The 25070-nt window shown below is 42.4% G+C and overlaps 2 protein-coding genes across 4 annotated transcripts; one reads left to right on the top strand and one right to left on the bottom strand.

The window, feature by feature from the left end:
* The first annotated feature begins 267 nt into the window (after positions 1 to 267).
* LOC106578473 (F-box/SPRY domain-containing protein 1-like) lies at positions 268 to 3120 on the top strand. Of its 2 annotated transcripts, none has more exons than XM_014157301.2 (3): positions 268 to 899; positions 1336 to 1692; positions 2113 to 3120. In XM_014157301.2, exons 1-3 carry the CDS (start codon positions 582 to 584, stop codon positions 2317 to 2319), a joined length of 882 nt encoding a protein of 293 aa, XP_014012776.1. In that variant the 5' UTR covers positions 268 to 581; the 3' UTR covers positions 2320 to 3120. The 2 variants fall into 2 exon arrangements, with proteins under 2 accessions (XP_014012776.1, XP_014012777.1); XM_014157302.2 differs by having other exon boundaries at positions 2134 to 3120.
* Positions 3121 to 5608: 2488 nt separating this feature from the next.
* On the bottom strand, positions 5609 to 25018 carry nrros (negative regulator of reactive oxygen species). Of its 2 annotated transcripts, none has more exons than XM_014157306.2 (3): positions 24868 to 25018; positions 14291 to 14411; positions 5609 to 7969 (listed from the first exon to the last, which is right to left on the bottom strand). In XM_014157306.2, the coding sequence occupies exons 2-3, from the start codon at positions 14396 to 14398 to the stop codon at positions 6002 to 6004; spliced, it is 2076 nt and encodes a 691-aa protein (XP_014012781.1). In that variant the 5' UTR covers positions 14399 to 14411; positions 24868 to 25018; the 3' UTR covers positions 5609 to 6001. The 2 variants fall into 2 exon arrangements, with proteins under 2 accessions (XP_014012781.1, XP_014012778.1); XM_014157303.2 differs by lacking the exon at positions 24868 to 25018 and adding an exon at positions 15924 to 16155.
* Positions 25019 to 25070: the final 52 nt, after the last annotated feature.

Raw genomic sequence — 25070 nt, forward strand, 5'->3', positions numbered from 1 at the left:
AAATTCATCAAAATAAAGTTTTTAATGAACATCTGTCAATCATTATTTATGTTGGTAATATGTGCCAATATCCTCCAAACAACGCCTTCGAGGGCATTATCACTTAATTAGGGCAACCCACAGAATAGAAACAGTAAACCATACTACAAATTTAAGGATGGACTCTAAGGGGTAAAAATCTAAACTGACTGTAGATCAGCTGCGAGGGCCGCTGTATGACCGACAAAGGTCCTAACAGGAACACAAAGTAAAATACACCAATTATAATTTACGACAAAACGTTGATCATGGGATTATCATTTGTCTCCTTCTTTATTATTGAAGATAGCGGGTCAGAGTAAATATTTAATTTAGAAATGCATGATTTATCGTTGCCATACAAAAATGTCCGGGACCTGACTGGATTTCGCGTTTGTCTTCCCACTTTACCAACCCGGTCTGGGTCCATCGAATTAAATGCGTGACAATATCACCGCCGTGATTTAGCTAGTATTTAGAAATTGTCCATTTTAATACATTTTAGTTAAGAATTTATGCTGTAAAACACTGTTCATCGGTCGTTATTCTAAATTTAGCAAATTATGTCGGCAGCGGCGGTCGGAGGGGCGTCCTCTTGCATCGGCGCAGCCGCTGCCAGTTGTAGCTCAGCTGGGTCGTCCTATGTTGCAGCGGGCGGAGAAGTGGGAATAGCAGGCAGGCTACCTAGTCGGGTTCTGGAGCATGTGTTCTCCTATCTGGACTTGTATGATTTGATGCGGTGCTCGTTGGTGTGCTGGCACTGGAACAACTGCCTCGCGGATGAGAACAGTGAGGTGTGGCGGAGTCTGTGCGCTCGCTCTCTTAGTGAAGAGGCACTGCGCTCCGACATTCTTTGCAATCTGACAACATACAAGGGAAAGGTAGCTCACTAGCTAAGCTAATAACGTTTGTTTACTATTTGAAGACCGAAGTGAAGGCCTATAGCTGTTACAGATTTTTATTTAAATCCAGAAGATACCACATTGTGAAAAGATCACAAACCCAATGAGCACACATTAACTTGCCATTCAATCATAGCCTAGGCTACTCATCAATGGTATTAGTCACCCTGTCTGTCATGCACAGACTAGTGGCTAGCCTTCTATACACACACGTCCAGTTGTTTATGCAGCAACGCCAGCATTAAATACGATCCATCAGCATGGTGCAATTATTTCCTTGAATTAGATCATATTTTAAGTAAAATGGAATAGCAATGATTTTTGGTTGCTGGTATGCATGTTGATTCTGCTCTCAATCACTTGGATTTATGTCCTCTTCAAAACCCTAGCACATCTTTGTCTGCCTCTCCTGCAGCTCAAGTCCTACCTGCACGCTCTGAGTTCCCACGACTGCTCACGCAACGTCTATGTGAAGAAGAACGGTTTCACCCTTCACCGCAACCCCATCGCCCAGAGCACCGACGGAGCCCGCGGAAAGATCGGCTTCTCTGAGGGCCGCCATGCCTGGGAGATCTGGTGGGAGGGGCCCCTGGGGACCGTGGCAGTGATCGGCATTGCCACCAAGCGTGCTGCCATGCAATGCCAGGGCTATGTGGCCCTCCTGGGCAGTGACGACCAGAGCTGGGGCTGGAATCTGGTGGATAACAACCTGCTCCACAATGGGGAGGTCAACGGGAACTTCCCTCAGTGCAACAACGCACCCAAATACCAGGTAGGTTAACGTTTTTCTCCTGGGTCGTATTGATAAGTACACACCATAGCAAAATGTTTTGCAACGGAAACGACAGCTAAGCAGTGAGTTTAGTGCCGGAGTTCAGGGACTTTGTCACCATGGGGTAGGCTGCAAATAGAGGAAGACAACATATCTTGTATGCATGAACTAAAAAATGTTCTATTGAAGTTCAAAGCCGTTGTTTTAGGCTGATGACCCATCCCAATGAAGTGATTCTAGTTGAAATATTATAAACAGTTATTTGTGGGATGAGTTATGCCTGTGCAGTAGAATGCATGTCAAGAAGAACGCTACCTTAAATTAGAAGTTCTCTCAACAGTAATCATGTATTAATTGTAGCGTGAAAGAGAAGCCGTTCCCTGTATTGTAGCTGTTACTTATTGTTATATTACTTTCTAGTGTAATGGTGTCCGTCCACAGATTGGGGAGAGGATACGAGTGATTCTTGACATGGATAACAAGACCCTGGCCTTCGAGAGAGGCTTTGAGTTTCTGGGAGTGGCCTTCAGAGGGCTGCCTAAAGCCTGCCTCTTCCCGGCCGTCTCGGCTGTCTATGGCAACACTGAGGTGACCATGGTCTACCTTGGCAAGCCTTTGGATGGGTAGCACCGCCACAACACCAGCTGGTGCCACGTCACATCAGGTGTGCCAAGGATAATGACTGATGGTTGACACCGAGAGGACTCTAAACTAATATGCCACAACCACAGGAATGGACTACAAAATCAACATGGATGAGAGTGAACTATTGATGGACAAGAGAATTTGACTAGGATGGGGGAAGTGATCATTGATGGACAATAGGGTTTGACTAGGGTTTTGGGAAGTGATCATTGATGGAGGGTGGGGGACTGGGGGCTGTTTCAAAGGTGTTTCTGACACAACGTGGATCCTATCCACTTCAGCTGCTGGACCATTTTATTTACAGTACGGGAGGACTTTACTTATTTTTGTATGTTATTTTATGAAGTAACAACACTGAGTCCTGTACATGCGGACGGTTTTATGATGTCTGTTCCTATGAGGCAAAACCAAATATGAACTGTGGCAAATAAAGACAAATCACAATGTATATGTGACAATGCAAGCTGTAACATTTCTAGAGTACACGTGTAACTGCCATGGATGGAACAGCAACGGGGACACTTCAGAGGACTATACCGTATGGGACACTTGGAAAAGACTGCTTCAGTAGAAAAGCTAGTCATTGCAGTATAACTGAAATGTCTCCTCTTCAGATACATTGTATAGGAGAGCAGAAGTGAGGAGACTATGCTACTGTGAATCCATTTTAATTGTGGTGGTATTCATCATAGTATTTCATTATTTATTTATAGGTTTTAATTCGTGGTACTATTGAAGAGGTCATGGAACCTTCAAAATAAAGTCTACCTGGTGCGTCTCTAATTGATTGTGTTTCGTAATGCTTCCACAAGAGGGCAATCATTGACTTCTATATTCTATATAAAATAAGAACCACCCAATGATATTTGTTGTGACATCTGTGAATGTATTGTAATGCTTTTTAAAAAAAATTATAAACTGCCTTAATTTTGCGGGACCCCTTGGCAGCAGCTAATGGGGATCCTTAATACATACAAATAGGACATTGACTTACTTCCCAAATTGAAAGCCACCTTTCAATGTCTAGTCATATTGCACTCTCCCTTTATCTACAATCAAATTATTTTTGTTTTGTCTGACTTTCTCATACAGTTGGTGTTTGTGGGCTGAGTTAACTGCAGCATAGTGTAGGTCTTTGACATTTCCTATGCCCAAGGTTATCTTAAGTAAAGCAGGTGAAAAGTGTTGCCAGGTTTCTGATATAAACTGAACAAAAATATAAACGCAACATGTAATGTGTTGGTCCCATGTTTCATGAGCTGAAATAAAAGATCAAGAATTTTCCATACTCACAAAAACCTTATTTCTCTCAAATTCTGGGACAAATGTGTTTCTATCCCTTTGCCAAGATAATCCATCCATCTGACAGGTGTGGCATATCAAGAAACTGATTAAACAGCATGATCTTTACACCTTGTGCTGGGGACAATAAAATGCCACTCTAAAAATGTGCAGTTTTGTCATACAACACAATGCCACAGATGTCTCAAGTTTTCAGGGAGCGTGCAATTGGGAAAGGGACTGCAGGAATTTCCACCAGAACTTTTGCCAGAAAATGTCATGTTAATTTCCCTACCATAGGCTGACATCAGCAAACTGCTCGCCCACACAACGCCATACACTCAGTCTGGCATCTGCCCGGTACAGTCGAAACCGAAATTCATCTGTGAAGAGCACACTTCTCCAGTGTTCCAGTGGCCATCGAAGGTGAGCATTTGCCCACTGAAGTCGGGTCAAGACCCTGGTGAGGACAACGAGCACACAGATGAGCTTCCCTGGGACGGTTTCTGAGAGTCAGATGTGCAGAAATCCTTCGGTGGTGCAAACCCACAGGTCATCAGCTGTGCACCACCGAAGGATTTCTGCACAAACTTTTCCAGGGACAAACTGTCCCAGGGAAGCTCATCTGCGTGCTCGTTGTCCTCACCAGGGTCTTGACCTGACTGCAGTTCTGCGTCGTAACCAACTTCAGTGGGCAAATGCTCACCTTCGATGGCTACTAGCACGCTGAAGAAGTGTGCTCTTCACAGATGAATCCCAGTTTCGATTGTACCGGGCAGATGCCAGACTGTGTATGGCGTCGTGTGGGCGAGCGGTTTACTGATGTCAGCGTTGTGAACAGAATGCCCCATGATGGCGGTAGTGTTATGGTATGGGCAGGCATAATCTACGGACAACGAACACAATTGCATTTTATCGATAGCAATTTGAATAGACAGAGATACCATGACAAGATCCTGAGGCCCATTGTCGTGCCATTCATCCACCGCCATCCCCTGATGTTTCAGCATGATAATACACAGCCCCATGTCGCAAGAATCTGTACACAATTCCTAGAAGCTAAAAATGTCCCAGTTTTTCCATGGCCTGCATACTCACCAGACATGTCACCCATTGAGCATGTTTGGGATGCTCTGGATCGACAGCGTGTTCCAGATCCCGCCAATATCCATCAACTTCGCATAGCCATTGAAGAGGAGTAGGACAACGTTCAACTCAATGCGAAGGAGATGTGTCACGCTGCATGAGGCAAATGGTGGTCACCAGATACTAAGTCGTTTTCTGATCCACACCCGTACCTTTTTTCTAAGGTATCTGTGACCAACAGATGCATATCTGTATTCCCAGTCATGTGAAATCCATAGATTTGGGCATAATACATTTATTTCAATTGACTGACTTCCTTATATGAACTGTAATTGTTGCATGTTATGTTTATAATTTTGTTCAGTATAGTTTGCCACAATAATGTACCAGTTTGTCAAGCTTCCTGGGTGTTTGTGTTTCAACCACATGAAAGCTTAGCATGTCAGTGGGGTTCTACCTCAATGCTGCACACACACACTTTTGATGAGGGAGCTAGGAAAGTCAGTTAAGATCAAATTCTTATTTACAATGACGGCCTACGCCAGCCAAACCCAGATGACGCTGGGCCAATTGTGCACCGCCCTATGGGACTCCCAATCACAGTCAGTTGTGATACAGCCTGGATTCAAACCAGGGTGTCTGCAGCAATACCTCTAGCACAGATGCAGTGCCTTAGACCTCTGCGCCACTCGGGAGCCCATGAGGGATGTCTGTGTGTGTAGTTTGTACTGTGTACAGTTTTTAAAACAAGGCATAAATGTGTTTTTCTAAATGGGATATTGGAAGAAAGATCTAGGCTTAATATTTGAAGGAAGGCCTATGAAAAATTAATGTCAACTGAATTAATGAATTCAACTGAGCATAAAGCTGGCTTCAGCTGCCAATCACTTAATCAAGTCAGAAATTAGAATTTAATTGTTTTACTTTTTATTTTACCTTTGTTTAACTAGGCAAGTCAGTTAAGAACAAATTCTTATTTTCAATGACTGCCTAGGAACAGTGGGTTAACTGCCTTGTTCAGGGGCAGAACAACAGATTTTTACCTTGTCAGCTCGGGGATTCGATCTTGCAACCTTTCGGTTACTAGTCCAAGGCTCCAACCACTAGGCTACCTGCCGCCCCGTATCTGTTTCTAACTACAGAAATGATTTCAGAACAATCTGAGATGGTGGATGTCATGACTTGCTGAAATGACATGGAATGACCCATGTGCAAAACATCACACTTGGACAGAATGTACCACATTGTCTTAATCATTTGACCTTTCTTCCACAACACAGGGAAGGTGACTGAAATGTCAGTATGACGTGGGCCTCCGGCATTTATTTTTAATGGCCTTGGGAAGCAGTCTGGGCCTGAAGGTGAGCAGGAAGATGACAGAAATCCCAACCAGGCAGAGGACAGGTACGATAAACAACAGGATGTACCAGTACACAGACTCCTCCTCACTCCCACCACATATTAAAGGGTCTAAAAACACCACTTTGTGTGTATTTTCTGTCAGATCCTGACATGAAATGTCTGAGAGGTCGATGATATTGACCGTTTTCGCCCTCTCAAACGTCCTGTACCAGTCCAACTGGCAGCAGTTGAAAGTGTTTCCATTAAGAAAAACAGTCTGTAGTTTCAAAGCTAATGTGTTAGCCTGATCTGAGGGGACAGTGTTCAGTTTGTTGTCCCTCAGGTCCAGCAGCCTCAGCTCAAGGCGTTGCAGTGAAGCAGGGAGCTGAGTAAGAGAGTTTCTGGAAATGTTCAAAGACTTCAAGTGGTGGAAAAGAGAGAAGTCAAAGTCTCTCAGGCCTGTGTTTCCCAATCCTAGATGGTGTAAAGTTCTGCTGAGGCCTACTATCGATCTTAGCCCAATGTTGAGTTCTGGGTTGTTAGACAGCTCCAGGTGTGTTAGAGGTGTCCCTGCGAACGCTGACGATGGCAGTCTCCCCAGGTTACACCCTGATAGGTGGAGCTGTCTCAGAGAGATGATGTTTCTCCAAACAACACAGTCTGATTGGTTACCCCCACCCCTGTTCCCACCCCCTTCCTCAAGGGGGCATATGCCAACTCTGTTAAAGCTGATATCCACAGAGCTGATGCTGGTGAGAGAGGAGAACAGTCTAGGAGGTAGACTCTGCAGGTCATTCTGGCTCAGGTTGAGATAGCTCAGTTTTCCTAACTCACTTAAACTACCTTGGTCAGCATGGAGCTCCGTCAATCTATTGTTGCTCACATCCAACTCATACAACGTCCCAGGAAGTTTTTCCAGTGTTAGATTTAAAACCTCGAGACAGTTTGACTGCATCCTGAGCCTGGCCAGGCTAGGCATTTTGCTGATAAACCCTTGGGGGAAGTAGCCCACCTGATTTCCACTCAGATCCAGCAGGTCTAGAGAGGAGATGTCACCGTGCAGGCTCTCGTCCCATAGCTGGGCTGTGACATTGGTCACGTTGCCCCTCAGGTTGAAGAACTGGACACTGTTGGTCCAGTTTGGATAGCCAGCGGTGTCTGCCAGGTGTTCGTAGAAGCTCACCCTGTTCTGGGACAGATAGAGGTTCCTCAGGCGGCTCTGGATGGGCAGGAAGGGGAAGAAAAGGAGGTTGTTGTTGGTGAGATCCAGGGTCTCCAGCTGGAAGGTTTCCTGGAGGTCCTGGTTGGCTATGAACCACTCAATGTTGTTGTGACTTGCGTTGAGCACCACGAGCTGGGTCATGTCGAAGTCCATCAGGCAGGCCAGGTGGTTGAAGGCCAGGTTTAGTCTCTGGAGCTTGTGCAGGTGGTCGAAGGCATCAACGATCTCAAACAGCATGTTCCTCTGCAGGTCCAGCTCCCTAAGCTGGTGGAGGTCGCTGAAGGAACTTTCGTCCAGCCTCAGCAGGAGGTTCCTGGAAAGGTTGAGGTACTCCAGGGACGTCATATTCTGGAGGAGGACCGAAGCTATGTCGTTCGTAAGCTGGTTTTCTGACAGATCCAGAACTTTGAGTCTAGACAGGGTGAGCAGTGCCCTGCTAGTTTCCTGGTATCCAACGTGAAGTTGATTGACAGCTAGATTGAGGCTCTCTAGATGAGGTGAGTTGTGAAAGAGTTTTGACCCCACTGTCTCCAAGCGGTTTTCTGCACAGCTTAGAGTGCGAAGGGAGATGTAGCGGGAGAGGGAGTCATCTTGTAGCATCTGAATGTGGTTATGGGTCAGGTGGAGTTCCTCTATGTTGTCCGGTAGGTCCCTCGGCACAGATGAGATCTCACTATCACTACAGAGAGCAATCTTTTGGGTCTGTAAAGAGAAAGGGAGAGAAATTCAGTGTATGCGAGATCAATACAATTTAAAATACTTCATTTTATGTGTTAAAATACTTTAAACAGCAAAGAAAAAAAGTATTATACCACAAATCAGACCAGAGAGTACACGAGGGTATACAAGTATTTCATGTATGCATGAACGGAAACCTTGAGAACCAGCCGTAGCAGCAGTTTCCATGATAGAATTACCTTTGCTTATATCTATTGTGGTAACTTATGCTCTCTCTTCCCTTCAGAAACCAGAGTATATGCTGCATGTCTTATGAAAATGTCAGAGGCACTTTTTCACAGCTTTCAGTGAGAACCACAAGCTCTGAAATTCATAATTCAAAGGAACTTTCTTTACCTGGTATTGTATGTTTATTATTTTTATTGAGAGTTACAGTGGGGCCTGAAATTATTGACACCCTTGATCAAGATGAGCAAAAATGACTGTATAAAATAAATATTTCAAACACTGAGTGAGCTATGTTGTAGGCTCCAAAAAACTGAGCCTTTTTCTGAAATATTTTATGAGTTGAAGAACACATTGGGAGAGATTATAGACCAGGGGTATTCAACCGGAGGTCCGCAGCCCAAGAAACTGCAGGGGGTCCTCAAAAATAGTGCATAAAATAAAAGAATATCGCTAGCAATAATTTTGAATTATATACCTATAGTAGAAAAGGGGAGGATCTCTTATTTCTAATGATGTCAACTTATTTCTTAAAGTACCAATGCAGCCACTTTTATCTCAATATCAAATCATTTCTGGGTAACAATTAAGTACTTTACTGTGATTGTTTAAAATTAAAATGGTCAAAAAGAATCAAACATTTATTCTTAGCAAAGAGCAATTTCTCAAGCAAGAATTTTGCTAGGAATGTCTGGGAGTGGTTTGAGTGGGGAGAGGAAAACTAAAATGTGCTGTTATTGGCAGAGAGGCTTGGAACTCTTTCCTATTGGTCAATTAACTAATTCATCACATGGTGATGTCACCATGGAACGCCAAAACTCCCTCCCACCAAAACAGGCAGAAATTTCAGGCAAACAGCTCTTACACTAAAAGGGCATTATCATCATTTTCACAATTTCACAGTATTTTTACAGTTTCCCGTTGTGTATCAAGAATGGTCCACCACCCAAAGGATATCCAGCCAACTTGACAAAACTGTGGGAAGTCAACATGGGCCAGCATATCTGTGGAACGCTTTCTACACCTTGTAGTTCATGCCCCGACAAATTGAGGCTGTCTGAGGGCAAAAGGGGGTGCAACTCAATATCAGAAAGGTGTTCCTAATGTTTTGTACACTCAGTGTATATAAAACACAGAGAAATCACATTTTTGACTGCACTGGACCTTTAACTCCTAATATTGACCAAATTACAGTCATTGGAGCCAATTACACTCACACACCCATGAATAGGCTACCAATGCAGCCGCTGGATGCTGGTAAGTTTCCTTACCTTGGACATTCATTTTTGTGAACACATGGCTAAACTTTGTTTAACCAGCTAAACAGCTGCAACAGTGTTTGGAGTACCTTTCTATCTAATAGGCTATGTTAGAGTTTACACTTTTTCTTCCAATTATAATGTGGGGGGGTGGGTCAAAATAATGAAAAACTATCTACCAAGTCTATTCATGTTACTTCATTTACTTGATAAGACATTTTTGCTAAAGTATGATGGGGGGTCCCTGGGCCGCTGGTTTTCCTGGGTACCTTCATATTTTACAGTATATGGTTTTTTTTCTCTCATTTCGACGCCAAACACACCACTGGTGTGCTCTATTTTCATGTCATCTGACCAAAGCACCAATTCCAATCCAAGTGCCAACGCTGTTTAGCAAACTCCTGTCGTTTACATTTGTTGGATGACATGAAAATAGAGCTCTTTGGCCAGTTTTGGGTTTGGTGTCGATGAGAATGCATGAGCAGAAAATAACCCATAAAATATAGTGGTGGATTTTTGCTGTTAGTGGGCTATTTTGCTTCCACTGGTCATTGGGCCTTTGTTAAGGTCAACGACATCATGACCTATACCCAGTAACAAGATATTTTAGCCAAAAACCTGGTTGCCTCTGCCAGGAGTGGCTCTTCCAAATAAAATAAAATCACATTTTATTGGTCACATACACGTGTTTAGCAGATGTTATTGCGGGTGTAGCGAAATGCTTGTGCTTCTAGTTCAGACAGTGCAGCCATATCTAACAAGTAATATCTAACAATTTCACAACAAATACCTAACACACACAAATCTAAGTGAAGGAATGGAATTAAGAATATATAAATATATGGACGAGCAATGTCAGATCGGCATAGACTAAGATACAGTTCATAGTTTAGAATACAGTATATACATATGAGATGAGTAATGCAAGATATGTAAACATTATTAAAGTTACATTATTAAAAGTGACTAGTGTTCCATTAAAGTGGCCAATGATTTCCAGTCTGTGTATATAGGCAGGAGCCTCTCTGTGCCAGTGATGGCTATTTAACAGTCTGTTGGCCTTGAGATAGAAGCTGTTTTTCCAGTCTCTCAGTCCGAGCTTTGATGCTCATGTACTGACCTCGCCTTCTGGATGATAGCAGGGTGAACAGGCAGTGGCTCGGGTGGTTGTTGTCTTTGATGATCTTTTTGGCCTTCCTGTGACATTGGTGTCCTGGAGGGCAGGTAGTTTGCCCCCGGTGATGCGTTGTGCAGACCGCACCACCCTCTGGAGAGCCCTGCGGTTGTGGGTGGTGCAGTGCCGTACCAGGCAGTGATGCAGCCTGACAGGATGCTCTCAATTGTGCATCTGTAAAAGTTTGTGAGGGTTTTAGGTGACAAGCCAAATGTCTTCAGCCCCCTGAGGTTGAAGAGGCGCTGTTGCACCTTCTTCACCACACTGTCTGTGTGGGTGGAACATTTCAGTTTGTCAGTAATACAGTTGAAGTCGGAAGTTTACATGCACTTAGGTTGGAGTCATTAAAACTCATTTTTTCAACCACTCCACACATTTCTTGTTAACAAACTATGGTTTTGGCAAGTCGGTTAGGACATCTACTTTGTGCATGACACAAGTAATTTTTCCAACAATTGCTTACAGACAGATCATTTCACTTATAATTCATTGTATCACAATTCCAGTAGGTAAGAAGTTTACATACACTAAGTTGACTGTGTCTTTAAACAGCTTGGAAAATTCCAGAAAATTATGTCATGGCTTTAAAAGCTTCTGATAGGCTAATTGACATCATTTGAGTCAATTGGAGGTGTACCTGTGGATGTATTTCAAGGCCTACCTTCAAACTCAGTGCCTCTTTGCTTGACATCATAGGAAAATCAAAATAAATCAGCCAAGACCTCAGAAAAAAAATTGTAGACCTCCACAAGTCTGGTTCATCCTTGGCAGCAATATCCAAACACCTGAAGGTACCACGTTCATCTGTACAAACGATAGTACGCAAGTATTAACACCATGGGACCACACAGCCGTCATACCGCTCAGGAAGAAGACGTGTTCTGTCTCCTAGAGATGAACGTACTTTGGTGCAAAAAAATGCTAATCAATCCCAGAACAACAGCACAGTAAAACGACCTTGTGAAGATGCTGGAGGAAACAGGTACAAAAGTATCTATATCCATAGTAAAACAAGTCCTATATGGACATAACCTGAAAGGCTGCTCAGCAAGGAAGAAGTCACTGCTCCAAAACCGCCATAAAAAAGCCAGACTACGGGTTGCAACTGCACATGGCGACAAAGATCCTACTTTTTGGAGAAATGCCGTCTGGTCTGATGAAACAAAAATAGAACTGTTTATAATAATGACCATCGTTATGTTTGGAGGAAAAAGGGAGAGGCTTGCAAGCCGAAGAACACCATCCCAACCGTGAAGCATGGGGGTGGAAGCATCATGTTGTGTGGGTGCTTTGCTGCAGGAGGGACTGGTGCACATCCCAAAATAGATGGCATCATGAGGCAGGAAAATGATGTGGATATATTGAAGCAACATCTCAAGACATCAGTCAGGAAGTTAAAGCTTGGTCGCAAATGGGTCTTCCAAATGGACAATGACCCCAAGCATACTTCCAAAGTTGTGGCAAAATGGCTTAAGGACAACAAAGTCAAGGTATTGGAGTGGCCATCACAAAGCCCTGACTTCAATCCCATAGAAAATTAGGGCAGAACTGAAAAAGTGCATGCGAGCAAGGAGGCCTACAAATCTGACTCCGTTACACCAGCTCTGTCAGGAGGAATGGGTCAAAATTCACCCAACTTATTTTGGGAAGCTTGGGGAAGGCTCCCCGAAACGTTTGACCCAAGTTAAACAATTTAAAGGCAATGCTACCAAATACTAATTGAGTGTATGTAAACTTCTGACCCACTGGGAATGTGATGAAAGAAATAAAAGCTGAAATAAATACTTCTCTCTACTTTTATTCTGACATTTCACATTCTTAAAATAAAGTGGTGATCCTAACTGACCTAAGACAGGGAATTTTTACAAGGATTAAATGTCAGGAATTGTGAAAACTGAGTTTAAATGTATTTGGCTAAGGTGTATGTAAACTTCCGACTTCAACTGTATGTACACCGAGGAACTTAAAACTTTCCACCTTCTCCACTGCTTTCCCGTTGAAAGAGGGGTGCTCCCTCTCCTGTTTCTTGAAGTCCACGATCATCTTCTTTGTTTTGTTGATGTTGGGTGACTGGTGTCAGGAAAATAACCTCCCTCCCAAAGCCCTCACCTCCTCCCTGTAGGCTGTCTTGTCGTTGTTGGTAATCAAGCCTACTGCTGTTGTGTTGTCTGCAGACTTGATGATTGAGTTGGAGGCATGCATGGCTACGCAGTCATGGGTGAACAGGGAGTACAGGATGGGGCTGAGCACGCACCCTTGTGGGGCACCAGTGTTGAGGATCAGCGAAGTGGAGGTGTTGTTTCCTACCTTCACAACCTGGGGGCGGCCTGTCAGGAAGTCCAGGACCCAATTGCACAGGGCGGGGTTCAGAACCAGGGCCTCGAGGTTAATGATGAGCTTGGAGGGTACTATGGTGTTGAATGCTGAGCTGTAGTCAATGAACAACATTCTTACATAGGTATTCCTCTTGTCCAGATGGGATAGGTCAGTGTGCAGTGTGATGGCGATTGCATCGTCTGTGGACCTATTGGGGCGGTAAGCAAATTGAAGTGGGTCTAGGGTGACAAGTCAGGTGGAGGTGATATGATCCTTGACTGGTCTCTCAAAGCACTTCATGATGACAGAAGTGAGTGCTACGGGGCGATAGTCATTTAGTTCAGTTACCTTTGCATTCTTGGGTACAGGAACAATGGTGGCCATCTTGAAGCAAGACAATAACCCCAAGCACACAAAAAAATATTTAATTGGCCACTAAAGAAAATCAACAATTTTTGCAAAGGCCATCTGTCTCCGGATTTGAAACCCGTTGAAAACCAGTGGTTTGAATTGAAGAGGGCAGTCCATAAACGCAGATCGAATTATATCAAGGATCTAGAAAGATTCTGTATGGAGGAATGGTCTAAAATCCATCCCAATGTGTTCTCCAACTCATAAAACATTTTAGAAAAAGGCTCATTGCCCCTTATCCTCAGAAGGTGAAGTATTGAAAGGTATTGTCAATCATTTTAAACAATCTCTTTCGCTGAGCAATTGTATTAGTATAAAACATTTGCTCATCTTTATCAAGGGTGTCAATAATTTCAGACCGTCACCGTATACAATTTAGAAACCACTTAGAAAAGCTGTTATTCAATGTGCTACATGCCTATGAGTTTTATTATTGACCTGTGAAATATTCTCCATGTGTCTAAACATATCATTTTTATCAGTAAAATGGGTATTTTGATTTGTCTAGTTGATGACAATAGTTATTGTATTTTCTCACAAGATTCAGATTAGTATAGGCTCCTATCTTGTTGTAGATACACATTAAATATCAATGGTTGGCATTGTACTTTATTTATTGATTGCATATTTGGATTTCTGTGACTTCCAAAGTCAATCAAATTAATTTGTGACTTTACAAGTGTGCCACTCAATGTTATTTATATTATTATTATTATTGTTAATAGTATTATTATTTATATTATTCATAATAGAATACATGGGACATAAAAGTTTCCTACAGGATCCTTAAAACCCTAAAAGGTTCCTCAAGGAAAAGGTTCCAGGAGGCACCTTCAGAGGTTCCGCTGGTGTTGTAATCAGAGGAAGCCCTGAAGGTGCCTACAGGAACATTTTCTGTTTAGAGTGTATATTTTCTCCCTCTACACTCTAATAAGCTTGTTCAAGAAATGTAGCTCTTACCAGTCTGCAGAGGCTGTGGTGTGGGTGGCAGAGGGCAGGTATTAGCAGGCTCCACAGGGTCCAGATGGTGAGACAGACCAGGGTAGGGAGTAGGCCGTGGATGGGCATCTTAACATCCTCACTGTGGAGGAGAGAAGGGAAGCAGGAGAGGACTGAGACTCAGAAAAGGAGAGGTAATCTATGTCAGGGTTTCCCAAACTCAGTGGTGTGACAAACAAAAAATGTCCAGTCAGAGGAAGTCCTGTGGGCGAAAACAGCTTGTTGATGAGAGGTCGAAGGAGAATGGCAAGAATAGTGCAAGTTACCAGACGGGCCACAAACAAATAACGGCGCAGTACAACAGTGGTGTGCAGAACGACATCTTGGAATGCACAACTCGTCGGTCCTTGTCACAGATGGGCTATTGATAGGCTATTACAGCAGACGACCACACCAGGTTCCACTCCTATCAGCTGAAAACAAGAAGAAGCGGTTCCAGTGGGCACGTGATCACCAACACTGGACAATTGAAGAGTGGAAAAACATCCCCTGGTCTGACAAATCTCGGCTCCTGTTGCGTCATGCTGATGGCAGTGTAAGGATTTGGCGTAAGCAGTATGAGTCCATGGCCCCAACCTGCCTGGTGTCAACTGTACAGACTGGTGGTTTAATGGTGTGGGGAATGTTTTCCTGGCCCACGTTAGTTCCCTTGATACCAATGCCACAAAGAATTCAGGCTGTTCAGGAGGCAAGAGGGGGGGGGGGGAATCTGACCTGGTACTAGATGGCTGTACCTAATAAACTGGCCTATTGAGTGTATGCCAGACAATATAACACCAACGCAGTCTCTCAACCATAAAAACAGAATAACAGCTGTATATCGCAGTTATCTTTTAACATTGATAAAGCGTTCAATTAATTATTTTTATCCTGTAACCATTAAATCTGATCAATACTGTACTGTAATACTGTATATACCGAAAGTTAAAAAGGTATTCGCACTCAAACCATGAAAATGAATAACCCAAGGAGGCTGAGACGCAAAAAGAATATACTTAATTTAATACATGCTTGTCTGAAACGTAAGTTATTTTATGTTTTATTTTTAACACATTTCACTGTCACCCTTTGTATTCTTTTAAATTGATTAAATTAAGTAGGCCTATATAATTTTTGCATCTCAGCCTCCTTGGGTTAGTCCTTATCATGGTTTGAGTGCGACTACCTTTTGAACTCTCCACTACTGTAGTAATCAAATACATTAATTAGGAATAATATATAAATCCAAAATATTGAATTGACATATTACATATCTGAACAGATAATGCACAGTATAATGCTTTACAATGCGTTTACTAATAGTAAAATAAACAAATAAAGTTTTATCCATTTATAAGCAGATTGAGAAATACAACGAATTAGCATAGACTGTATAACGATAAGGATATTAAGCTACAAAGTAACATTCCTTGACTTATGAACATGAATGACAATACATTCAAAGTCACACTTTCTGTTCTGATATTACAAGCACGTACTGAGAAGTGTGCCATTTGCGCTGATGTTATTCATTACTTTGCAAGACGCTGTTGAGTGTAGATAAGTCACACACAGGTTGAGTAAGTGCACAGTGCGCCATGCATCTACTACTTACGCTGGTGGTTAGGTGTGTGTTATTCAAGCCACTGACGGTTGAGCTCCTGACCATATTCTCTGGTTTGTTCGACGCAGCGTCGGTCGGTAAATTGGTTCTCATCTATGTGCAGCGCTGTGTGTTCTCTACATAGCGGAGCGGTGCTTTTAGTATTTGCGGAAGCAGTCAAGCAACGGAAACCAAAGTCACATGGACAAGCAAGATCATACATATAGGTTCGCAGGCCTAGGTCAGGGACATGCGTGTCCTGTACTGCATACACATATTGCATTGGAACTAGAAGATTCCCTGTATTTTTTATGTGATGCATGTGATGCATTTGCAGATAATAGACTTACATCAAATGCAACTTTCTCACCTATCTGTTTCTATTTGGGAATTCTGGGTTAAAATACTGTTGCAATGTGAAGCACTTCATCATCTCACAAAAAACGGGTATAATTGGAAACCTGCCATCCACACCATGATTTGTGTGTGCATGTGTTTGTGTAGGCATATCTTGTCTACTACGAAAAACTACTGACAAAACCCCATTCTCACCTCTCACTCTCCAACTCCTGTTTCTGAACATCAGATACTACAGAGAGGAAACCACTCAACACTCACACCCTTCCTGCCTAGCTGACACTTTTGCAACAGCCAAGGGAACGATTTGATTCTTTGCAATTTGTTCAGCTACTTTGACACGTCATACTGACATTTACACTGTAAATACTCAACCAGCCCTCTCATTTACCATGAACCATTGGAAGAGAAACACAGCTTTTTTTTCAGTAGCCTAGTATCTGCTGGTGGTCTTACTGACCATGACATACGAATTTACCACAAAACAGATTAAAATTGGTGCAGCCCATGCGCTCTCTCTCTCCACACACACACACACACATTGAGAAAGTACAAGTAATTACGTTTAATTCTGCGGCCTACAGCATAGTTTGTGTCGTGTATTTTCCCATAGTTCTGGAATTAGAATAGGGAATTAGAATCAGGAAGTGATGGAGCTGCCATCGCAGCGGTGATTTGTTGGGGCTTCCTTCCTGTTTTCATGCAATGAATCCTCTCCTCTCAGAGATAACCTGCAGAGTTCTGTCCTACTATCCAGGTCTGTACCCAAACAATTTGAACTTCTACTTTTTAAAATTCCACTTCTCTAAAAACAAGTCTCTCGCCGATGCCGCTTGCTATAGACCACCCTCTGCCCCCAGCTGTGCTCTGGACACCATATGTGAACTGATTGCCCCCATCTATCTTCAGAGATCGTGCTGCTAGGTGACCTAAACTGGGACATGCTTAACACCACGGCCATCCTACAATCTAAGCTTGTTGCCCTCAATCTCACACAAATTATCAATGAACCTACCAGGTACAACCCCAAAGCCGTAAACATGGGCACCCTCATAGATATCATCCTAACCAACTTGGCCTCTAAATACACCTCTGCTGTTTTCAGCCAAGATCTCAGCGATCACTGCCTCATTGCCTGTATCCGTAATGGGTCAGCGGTCAAACGACCTCCACTCATCACTGTCAAACACTCCCTGAAACACTTCAGCGAGCAGGCCTTTCTAATCGACCTGGCCCGGGTATCCTGGAAGGATTTTGACCTCATCCTGTCAGTAGAGGATGCCTGGTTATTCTTTAAAAATGCCTTCCTCACCATCTTAAATAAGCATGCCCCATTCAAGAAATGTAGAACCAGGAACAGATATAGCCCTTGGTTCTCTCCAGACCTGACTGCCCTTAAACAGCACAAAAACATCCTGTGGCGTTCTGCATTAGCATCGAACAGCCCCCGTGATATGCAACTTTTCAGGGAAGTTAGCAACCAATATACATAGGCAGTTAGAAAAGCCAAGGCTAGTTTTTTCAAGCAGAAATTTGCTTCCTGCAACACAACCTCAAAAAAGTTCTGGGACACTGTAAAGTCCATGGAGAATAAGAGCACCTCCTCCCAGCTGCCCACTGCACTGAGGCTAGGAAACACTGTTACCACTGATAAATCCACTATAATTGAGAATTTCAATAAGCATTTTTCTACGGCTGGCCATGCTTTCCACCTGGCAACCCCTACCCCGGTCAACAGCATTGCACCCCCCACAGCAACTCTCACAAGCCTTCCCCATTTCTCCTTCTACCAAATCCAGTCAGCTGATGTTCTGAAAGAGCTGCAAAATCTGGACCACTACAAATCAGCCGGGCTAGACAATCTGGACCCTTTCTTTCTAAAATTATTTGCTGAAATTGTTGCAACCCCTATTACTAGCCTGTTCAACCTCTCTTTCGTGTCGTCTGAGAATCCCAAAGATTGGAAAGCAGCTGCGGTCATCCCCCTCTTCAAAGGGGGGGACAATCTTGACCCAAACTACTACAAACCTATATCTATCATACCCTGCCTTTGTAAGGTCTTCGAACGCCAAGTTAACAAACAGATTACCGACCATTTCGAATCCTACCGTACCTTCTCCATTATGCAATCTGGTTTCAGAGCTGGTCATGGGTGCACCTCAGCCACGCTCAAGGTCCTAAACGATATCTTAACTGCCATTGATAAGAAACAATACTGTGCAGCCGTATTCATTGACCTGGCCAAGGCTTTCGACTCTGTCAATCACCACATCCTCATCAGCAGACTCAACAGCCTCGGTTTCTCAAATGATTGCCTCGCCTGGTTCACCAACTATTTTTCAGATAGAGTTCAGTGTGTCAAATCGGAGGGCCTGTTGTCTGGGGCTCTGGCAGTCTCTATGGGGGTGCCACAGGGTTCAATTCTTGGGCCAACTCTTTTCTCTGTATACATCAATGATGTCACTCTTGCTGCTGGTGAGTCTCTGATCCACCTCTACGCAGACGACACCATTCTGTATACTTCTGGCCCTTCTTTGGACACTGTGTTAACTACCCTCCAGACGAACTTCAATGCAATACAACTCTCCTTCCGTAGCCTCCAACTGCTCTTAAATACAAGTAAAACTAAATGCATGCTCTTCAACCGATCGCTGCCTACACCTGCCCGCCCGCCCAGCATCACTACTCCGGAAGGTTCTGACTTAGAATATGTGGACAACTACAAATACCTAGGTGTCTGGTTAGACTGTAAACTCTCCTTCCAGACGCACATCAAGCAACTCCAATCCAAAGTTAAATCTAGAATTGGCTTCCTATTTCGCAACAAAGCATCCTTCACTCATGCTGCCAAACATACCCTTGTAAAACTGACTATCCTACCGATCCTCGACTTTGGTGATGTCATTTACAAAATAGCCTCCAACACCCTACTCAACAAATTGGATGCAGTCTATCACAGTGCCATCCGTTTTGTCACCAAAGCCCCATATACTACCCACCACTGCGACCTGTACGCTCTCGTTGGCTGGCCCTCGCTTCATACTCGTCGCCAAACCCACTGGTTCCAGGTCATCTACAAGACCCTGCTAGGTAAAGTCCCGCCTCATCTCAGCTCGCTGGTCACCATAGCAGCACCCACCCGTAGCACACGCTTCAGCAGCTGTATTTCACTGGTCACCACCAGGGCCAATTCCTCCTTTGGCCGCCTCTCCTTCCAGTTCTCTGCTGCCAATGACTGGAACGAACTAAAAAAATCTCTGAAACTGGAAACACTTATCTCCCTCACCAGCTTTAAGCACCAGCAGTCAGAGCAGCTCACAGATCACTGCACCTGTACATAGCCCATCTATAAATAGCCCAAACAATTACCTCATCCCCTACTGTATTTATTTATTTATTTTGCTCCCTTGCACCCCAGTATTTCTACTTTGCACATTCACCTACTGCAAATCTACAATTCCAGTGTTTTTAATTGCTATATTGTATTGACTTCGCCACCGTGGCCTTTTAATTGCCTTTACCTCCCTTATCTCACCTCATTTGCTCACATTGTATATAAACTTGGTTTTGTACTGTATTATTCACTGCATGTTTGTTTTACTCCATGTGTAACTCTGTGTTGTATGTGTCGAACTGCTTTGCTTTATCTTGGCCAGGTCGCAGTTGTAAATGAGAACTTGTTCTCAACTTGCCTACCTAGTTAAACAAAGGTAAAACAAGATAAGCATTCCGCAAACATTATTTTGTTGAAATATAATTTGATCTCTGAGAAATTAAGCTAATTGATTGCACCCAAATTGGCCACTTTTAATTTATAGGATTCATTATAATATTCAATAATTATAGTACCAAATTATTTTCTAACAATGAGTAAGACATGAGAAATCCTCACATCAATCCCAACCCAGCAACGAGTATATAGTATCAGTTCTCTATGTTTGACAGGTAGTTTGGAGTTGCGACTCTGAGTATTGTTTCTTCATCCTATGTAATGTATTCTCAGTGAATTTGGTGTCGTCTCCCCCCACCCCCCGTTCATAGAAATTAGTAATTGAAGTTGTTAGGTTACAAACCTAGCAAAACCTTTCTCCTGATATTACCATATCCAATGCAAGTCAATGGTACCTGTATTAGCATTTTTGCGCTTCATATCCAAATCATCTATAAGTCACATCATTTACATTTTTAAATACTTTAGGATGATTTGGAGATTAAGCGTAAAAATGCTAATGTAGGTACCAGGATGTAGGATGGGACATACAGTGCCTTCGAAAAGTATTCACATCCGTTGACTTTTCTAAATGTGTGAATACTTATGTAAATTAGATATTTCTGGATTTAATTTTCAATAAATTAGCAAAAATGTGTAAAACATGTTTTCACTTTGTCATTATGGGGTATTGTGTGTAGATGGGTAATTAAAAAAAATATTGAATCCATTTTGAATTCAGTCTGTAACACAACAAAATGTGGAATAAGTCAAGGGATATGAATACTTTCTGAAGGCACTGTAAAACCAACAACTTCAATGACTAATTTATCTGAACAGAAGAAAAAAAACATCACCAAAACCACTGAGAATACATTACATAAGACGAAGAAACAATACTCAGAGCTGCAACTCCATACTACCCGTCAAACATGGAGAACTGATACTATATAACCATTGTTGGGTTGGGATTAGCGTGGGGGGTCAGTGGGTGGCGTTTGACCATGTCTTTGGATTCTTCATGTCTTACTCATTGTTAGAAAAGTTTGGTCCAAATTGGATGTTAGGTACTACAGTATATTTATTGAATATTATATGAATGCTATAAATTAAAATGGCCAATTTGGGTGCAGTCAATTAGCTTCATTTTAAAGAGATTAAATTATATTTAAACCAAATAATGTTTCCGGAATGCTTATGTTAACTGTTTGTAACTACAGAAACGATTTCAGAACAATCTGAGATGGTGGGTGTTGAAATCCTCTTTCTGGTGCGTTTTGAGGAGGAACGATATCAATGCAATTCCAAGGCAGAAATAAACGTTTCCTTACAAAGCAATTGAGTTTAGGTCAGTAATTAAAACGTTTACATTAGGAGAGAGTGGGGTAAGTTGAGCCACCGCTGTTTCTAGGAAACCATACACAAAATGAATAATTTGACCAAATATTTAGAAAGAGGTCATCATTTCATGGACTCTGTGAAGGAAGAAACCACGTTGAAAAAGTAGTAAGCAAGTTAGATCCAAAAAATGGATTTTCACCAAGTCAAATAAATGTTTTATGTTAGAGGTTTCATGATGCTTGTATCATAACCAACGTGGGTTAAGTTGAGCTAATGGCCTTGGGTTAATTTGAGCTAATGACCATGGGGTAAATTGAGCCAATGGTTGAGCCAATGGCAAGATGAGCAAATTAAAAGTGTTTTCTTCCCAGGTCGCTTTTTATAATAAAATAATGATATATATATTTTTGTTGCCTGTTTTGCATGTTATTTTTGCATTAATACGTGTCAGATATCAGTTTGCGTGTCACATATAAAGCTGCATAAAAACATGGTCTCCTTTTTGCTTTCTTGAGTAAGGCAGCTCCTAAATGCAGGTGTTTCAGCCTATCTTAGTGCTTTCTGTGGTGGAGGGGCAGCCAGCGGAAAATACAGAGCATAGGGATTAGTAATCTTCTCTAGTTGCGCTGTGATTGGCTCAGTGTTCTGTCACTCACCGGGACACAATGTCACCGAAAATCTACAGGGAGAGCTAGTAAATTCAAGCCCCCTTGGGATCTGCCATAGATTTACATTAGAAGTGCCCATCCAAGAAGGCTCAAGGTCATTGGCCACAGATAAAAGGACGTCAAATCACATATCTACCGTAGCTTTGATTGGACTGATCATGTCAGCATTATACTTTCAAAATCGTAGCTAGCAAGCTAGACAAGCACTCATCATGAATCATATCAACAATCTACTGGCAAATCCTTTCCAATCCTTGTCATATGAAGAGAAATTATAGATAAAAAGGTATCAGTACTTATCAGCCATTGGACATAAACATTACAAAACAAGTTTGAAATCTCAAATTCAACAATGAGTAGTTTGCAAAACAATCGCTATTGTCCTTCCCCTGCTATTCAGTGGAGAGGGTGTGTGTGGTCCAAGTCTGGGTTTAAGAGTCTCTTTTCCAAGATTAAAAGGATAAACATTCACACATAACACCATTGGTCAGAAAAGGTTGAATATATTGACCATGCTGTCAATACAGCATGACTTCTGCTGCGTTCAAAACAACTGGAAACACGGAACTGGGAAAACTACCTCAGACTGGGAAAATACGTTGAAGTCAGGAACTCGGGCCTCTTTCTAGAGCTCAGACCTGAAGATCACTGATGTCATGATTCAACCTTGTTTTTTTCAGAGTTCCCAGTTGTCTTGAAAGCACCATAAATCCAGAGAATGCCAGACCTTGATGGCAAAGTTTCATGAAAAAATTGGCACACAAAAAGGACCGCTGCGCCACCTTCCTGTTCAAGTGATCACAGCACAAAAATGTATTCTATGCTGCTGCATAAATGATGTAATATACCAGGGAGATATGTATACTGTAGCTAAGAAAGTAATTCTAAGTGTATGTTATATAGTAAGCTGTTAGTAGCCCATTTGCCTCACCGTAATAACTTGGTCCCTTTCCCCCTCATAACTTAGCCTACTGTTCTGACTTGGTGGTGCACGTGTAGCCTATAGCCTGTTTTTAGAGAAACGTCATCATCAAATTTTGTAAGAGCTTTCATTGTCTGCTTATATGCCCCCTTTATTTATCCTACGGTTCTGACTTGATGTACAGGGAGAATACTGTAAGAACGGCCCATGTTCTGAATTCTGTCCCTGTACATTTTAAAAGTGCTGAACAAATAGTTATATTGACCTCGTCCATCTTAGCTCGCTCATGAATGTCTTAATCGAAATTACGGATTGCCTCTTATCCGCTCATCGTTCACTTATGCCATCGTTTGTACATCTCAATTGTCAGTAGAAACCACATTTGTTTAAGCAAGTCAGCCATATCAGCTATGTTTTTTATAAGGCTGTAAATGAGGCTGAATTAACTGTTTCGCTGCCAGACAAGGCTCCGCTGATAGCCAGGTGTAGAGGTGGTAAGGATTCACTCCATGGTGCTGAAAAGAAAGCTCTGCTGTTGGGACAGCTTTATGTAGGCCCTAACAGTTTGTGGGCACCGTTTGTCACCGTTATAGTGCAATTAATGTATTGTTTAGTGTTGTGTTGTGTAGTTGCTATGCTGTCATGCATGTAAACATTTTTTGGGGTTTGCCACACCAAGATTTACATGCTAAAATCCCCACTACCCAGGCGTAATGCAAGGCATTATTGCTGGGATATGAGGTAACAACAGGGCCTGGCCTATGTTATAGTGTAAAAAAATGACAAAGTGTTTGTTAGATATTAAACTTCTGTTAAATGATGCTTAAAATTATTAAAAGACAAAAACGTAATTGCGATTATGTTGAATTAGATAGACATGGTTTTAAAAATGTAGTGGTAATATTTTATTTGGTACAGAAATTTGTAGGCGGCTTAACTTACCCTGTCCAGCGGCTCAACTTACCACATAACTTCTGCCAAGAGACCATATTTTTTTGGACAAGCTATGTTTTCAAAGCTGTAATGTTAACATGAGTTCTGATTATGTAACCCCACTCTCCTCTACATGTGGTGATTTCTCATATTGACGAAACATAAAACAAACATCCTGCTAAAATAAACCAGATGTGATAAATAACTGCGTGCTATACATTTTTCGGAAGCCAGTCAGGATTTCCCATAAATTTGCTGGACCTTTTTGCATTGTTATAATCTGATGGCGCAATGTGTAGTTGGTTCCCTGCCTCTAAGGGCCTATGTTGGCCTATTGTGTGCGCATGATGTGTGTATGTGTGTGCAGAAGTCTTGTGATGCAAACTGTTGCTAAAAGTGGCCGAGGAAACATGAAATTTCCTGTTTTGTTGAGATGTGCAGCAACTGCCCAGTTCTTTATCTCAGAAAAGAGGGGTTGGCCTCGAGTCGCATTTGTGAGGCACAGCTACAACATTGGCCACAGGGACCGCATCCAGTATTCCACCAATATGGCTTTGAAAGGTACAATTTTAGTATAAAAGTGTGTTAGACTACGGCACAACTTTATCCTTCACATTTGCTATGTTGTCAGTCCTATGTACTGAACTAAGAGCAGTTAAAGGTTATGGATTTCCTAAAAGTATTGTGCTTTCACTGTGTTTAAAACTGACAATCACTATGCTCCGTACAAATAAACCTGCCTAAAGTGACGCACCAATTAACACCTGAGGAAATAAATGACATAGCTCAGAAAGCATTAACAACCTGTCTCAGGAGACACAGTCGTTCAACACACACACACACACACACACACACACACACACACACACACACACACACACACACACACACACACACACACACACACACTCTGTAAGTTGCTTTGGACTGCACCCCAGTAAAGAAACAGTCAACTGGCACACGGGCCACATTTCACGATCGGCACATGGGCCAAAATAATAAAAGTATGTAAGAAACAGCACATACCTTTATCTTCATGCTCTTCACTTCAGCTCTAGTTTAGTGTATGCTTGTATACCTTTAACCTCATCTGGTCATCTGGGCATGATGTGATGAAACGTGTGTCTTCCATAGCTCTAGGTTGAAGATGACAAAGGTTAAGACAACGGGATTCTAATATAGCATAGCTCTTTGCAACAATGGGACCAGTTTTCTAGTTAGCAACAGCG

Source organism: Salmo salar, chromosome ssa19, assembly GCF_905237065.1.
Source record: "Salmo salar chromosome ssa19, Ssal_v3.1, whole genome shotgun sequence".
In the NCBI taxonomy this organism is placed as follows: domain Eukaryota; kingdom Metazoa; phylum Chordata; class Actinopteri; order Salmoniformes; family Salmonidae; genus Salmo; species Salmo salar.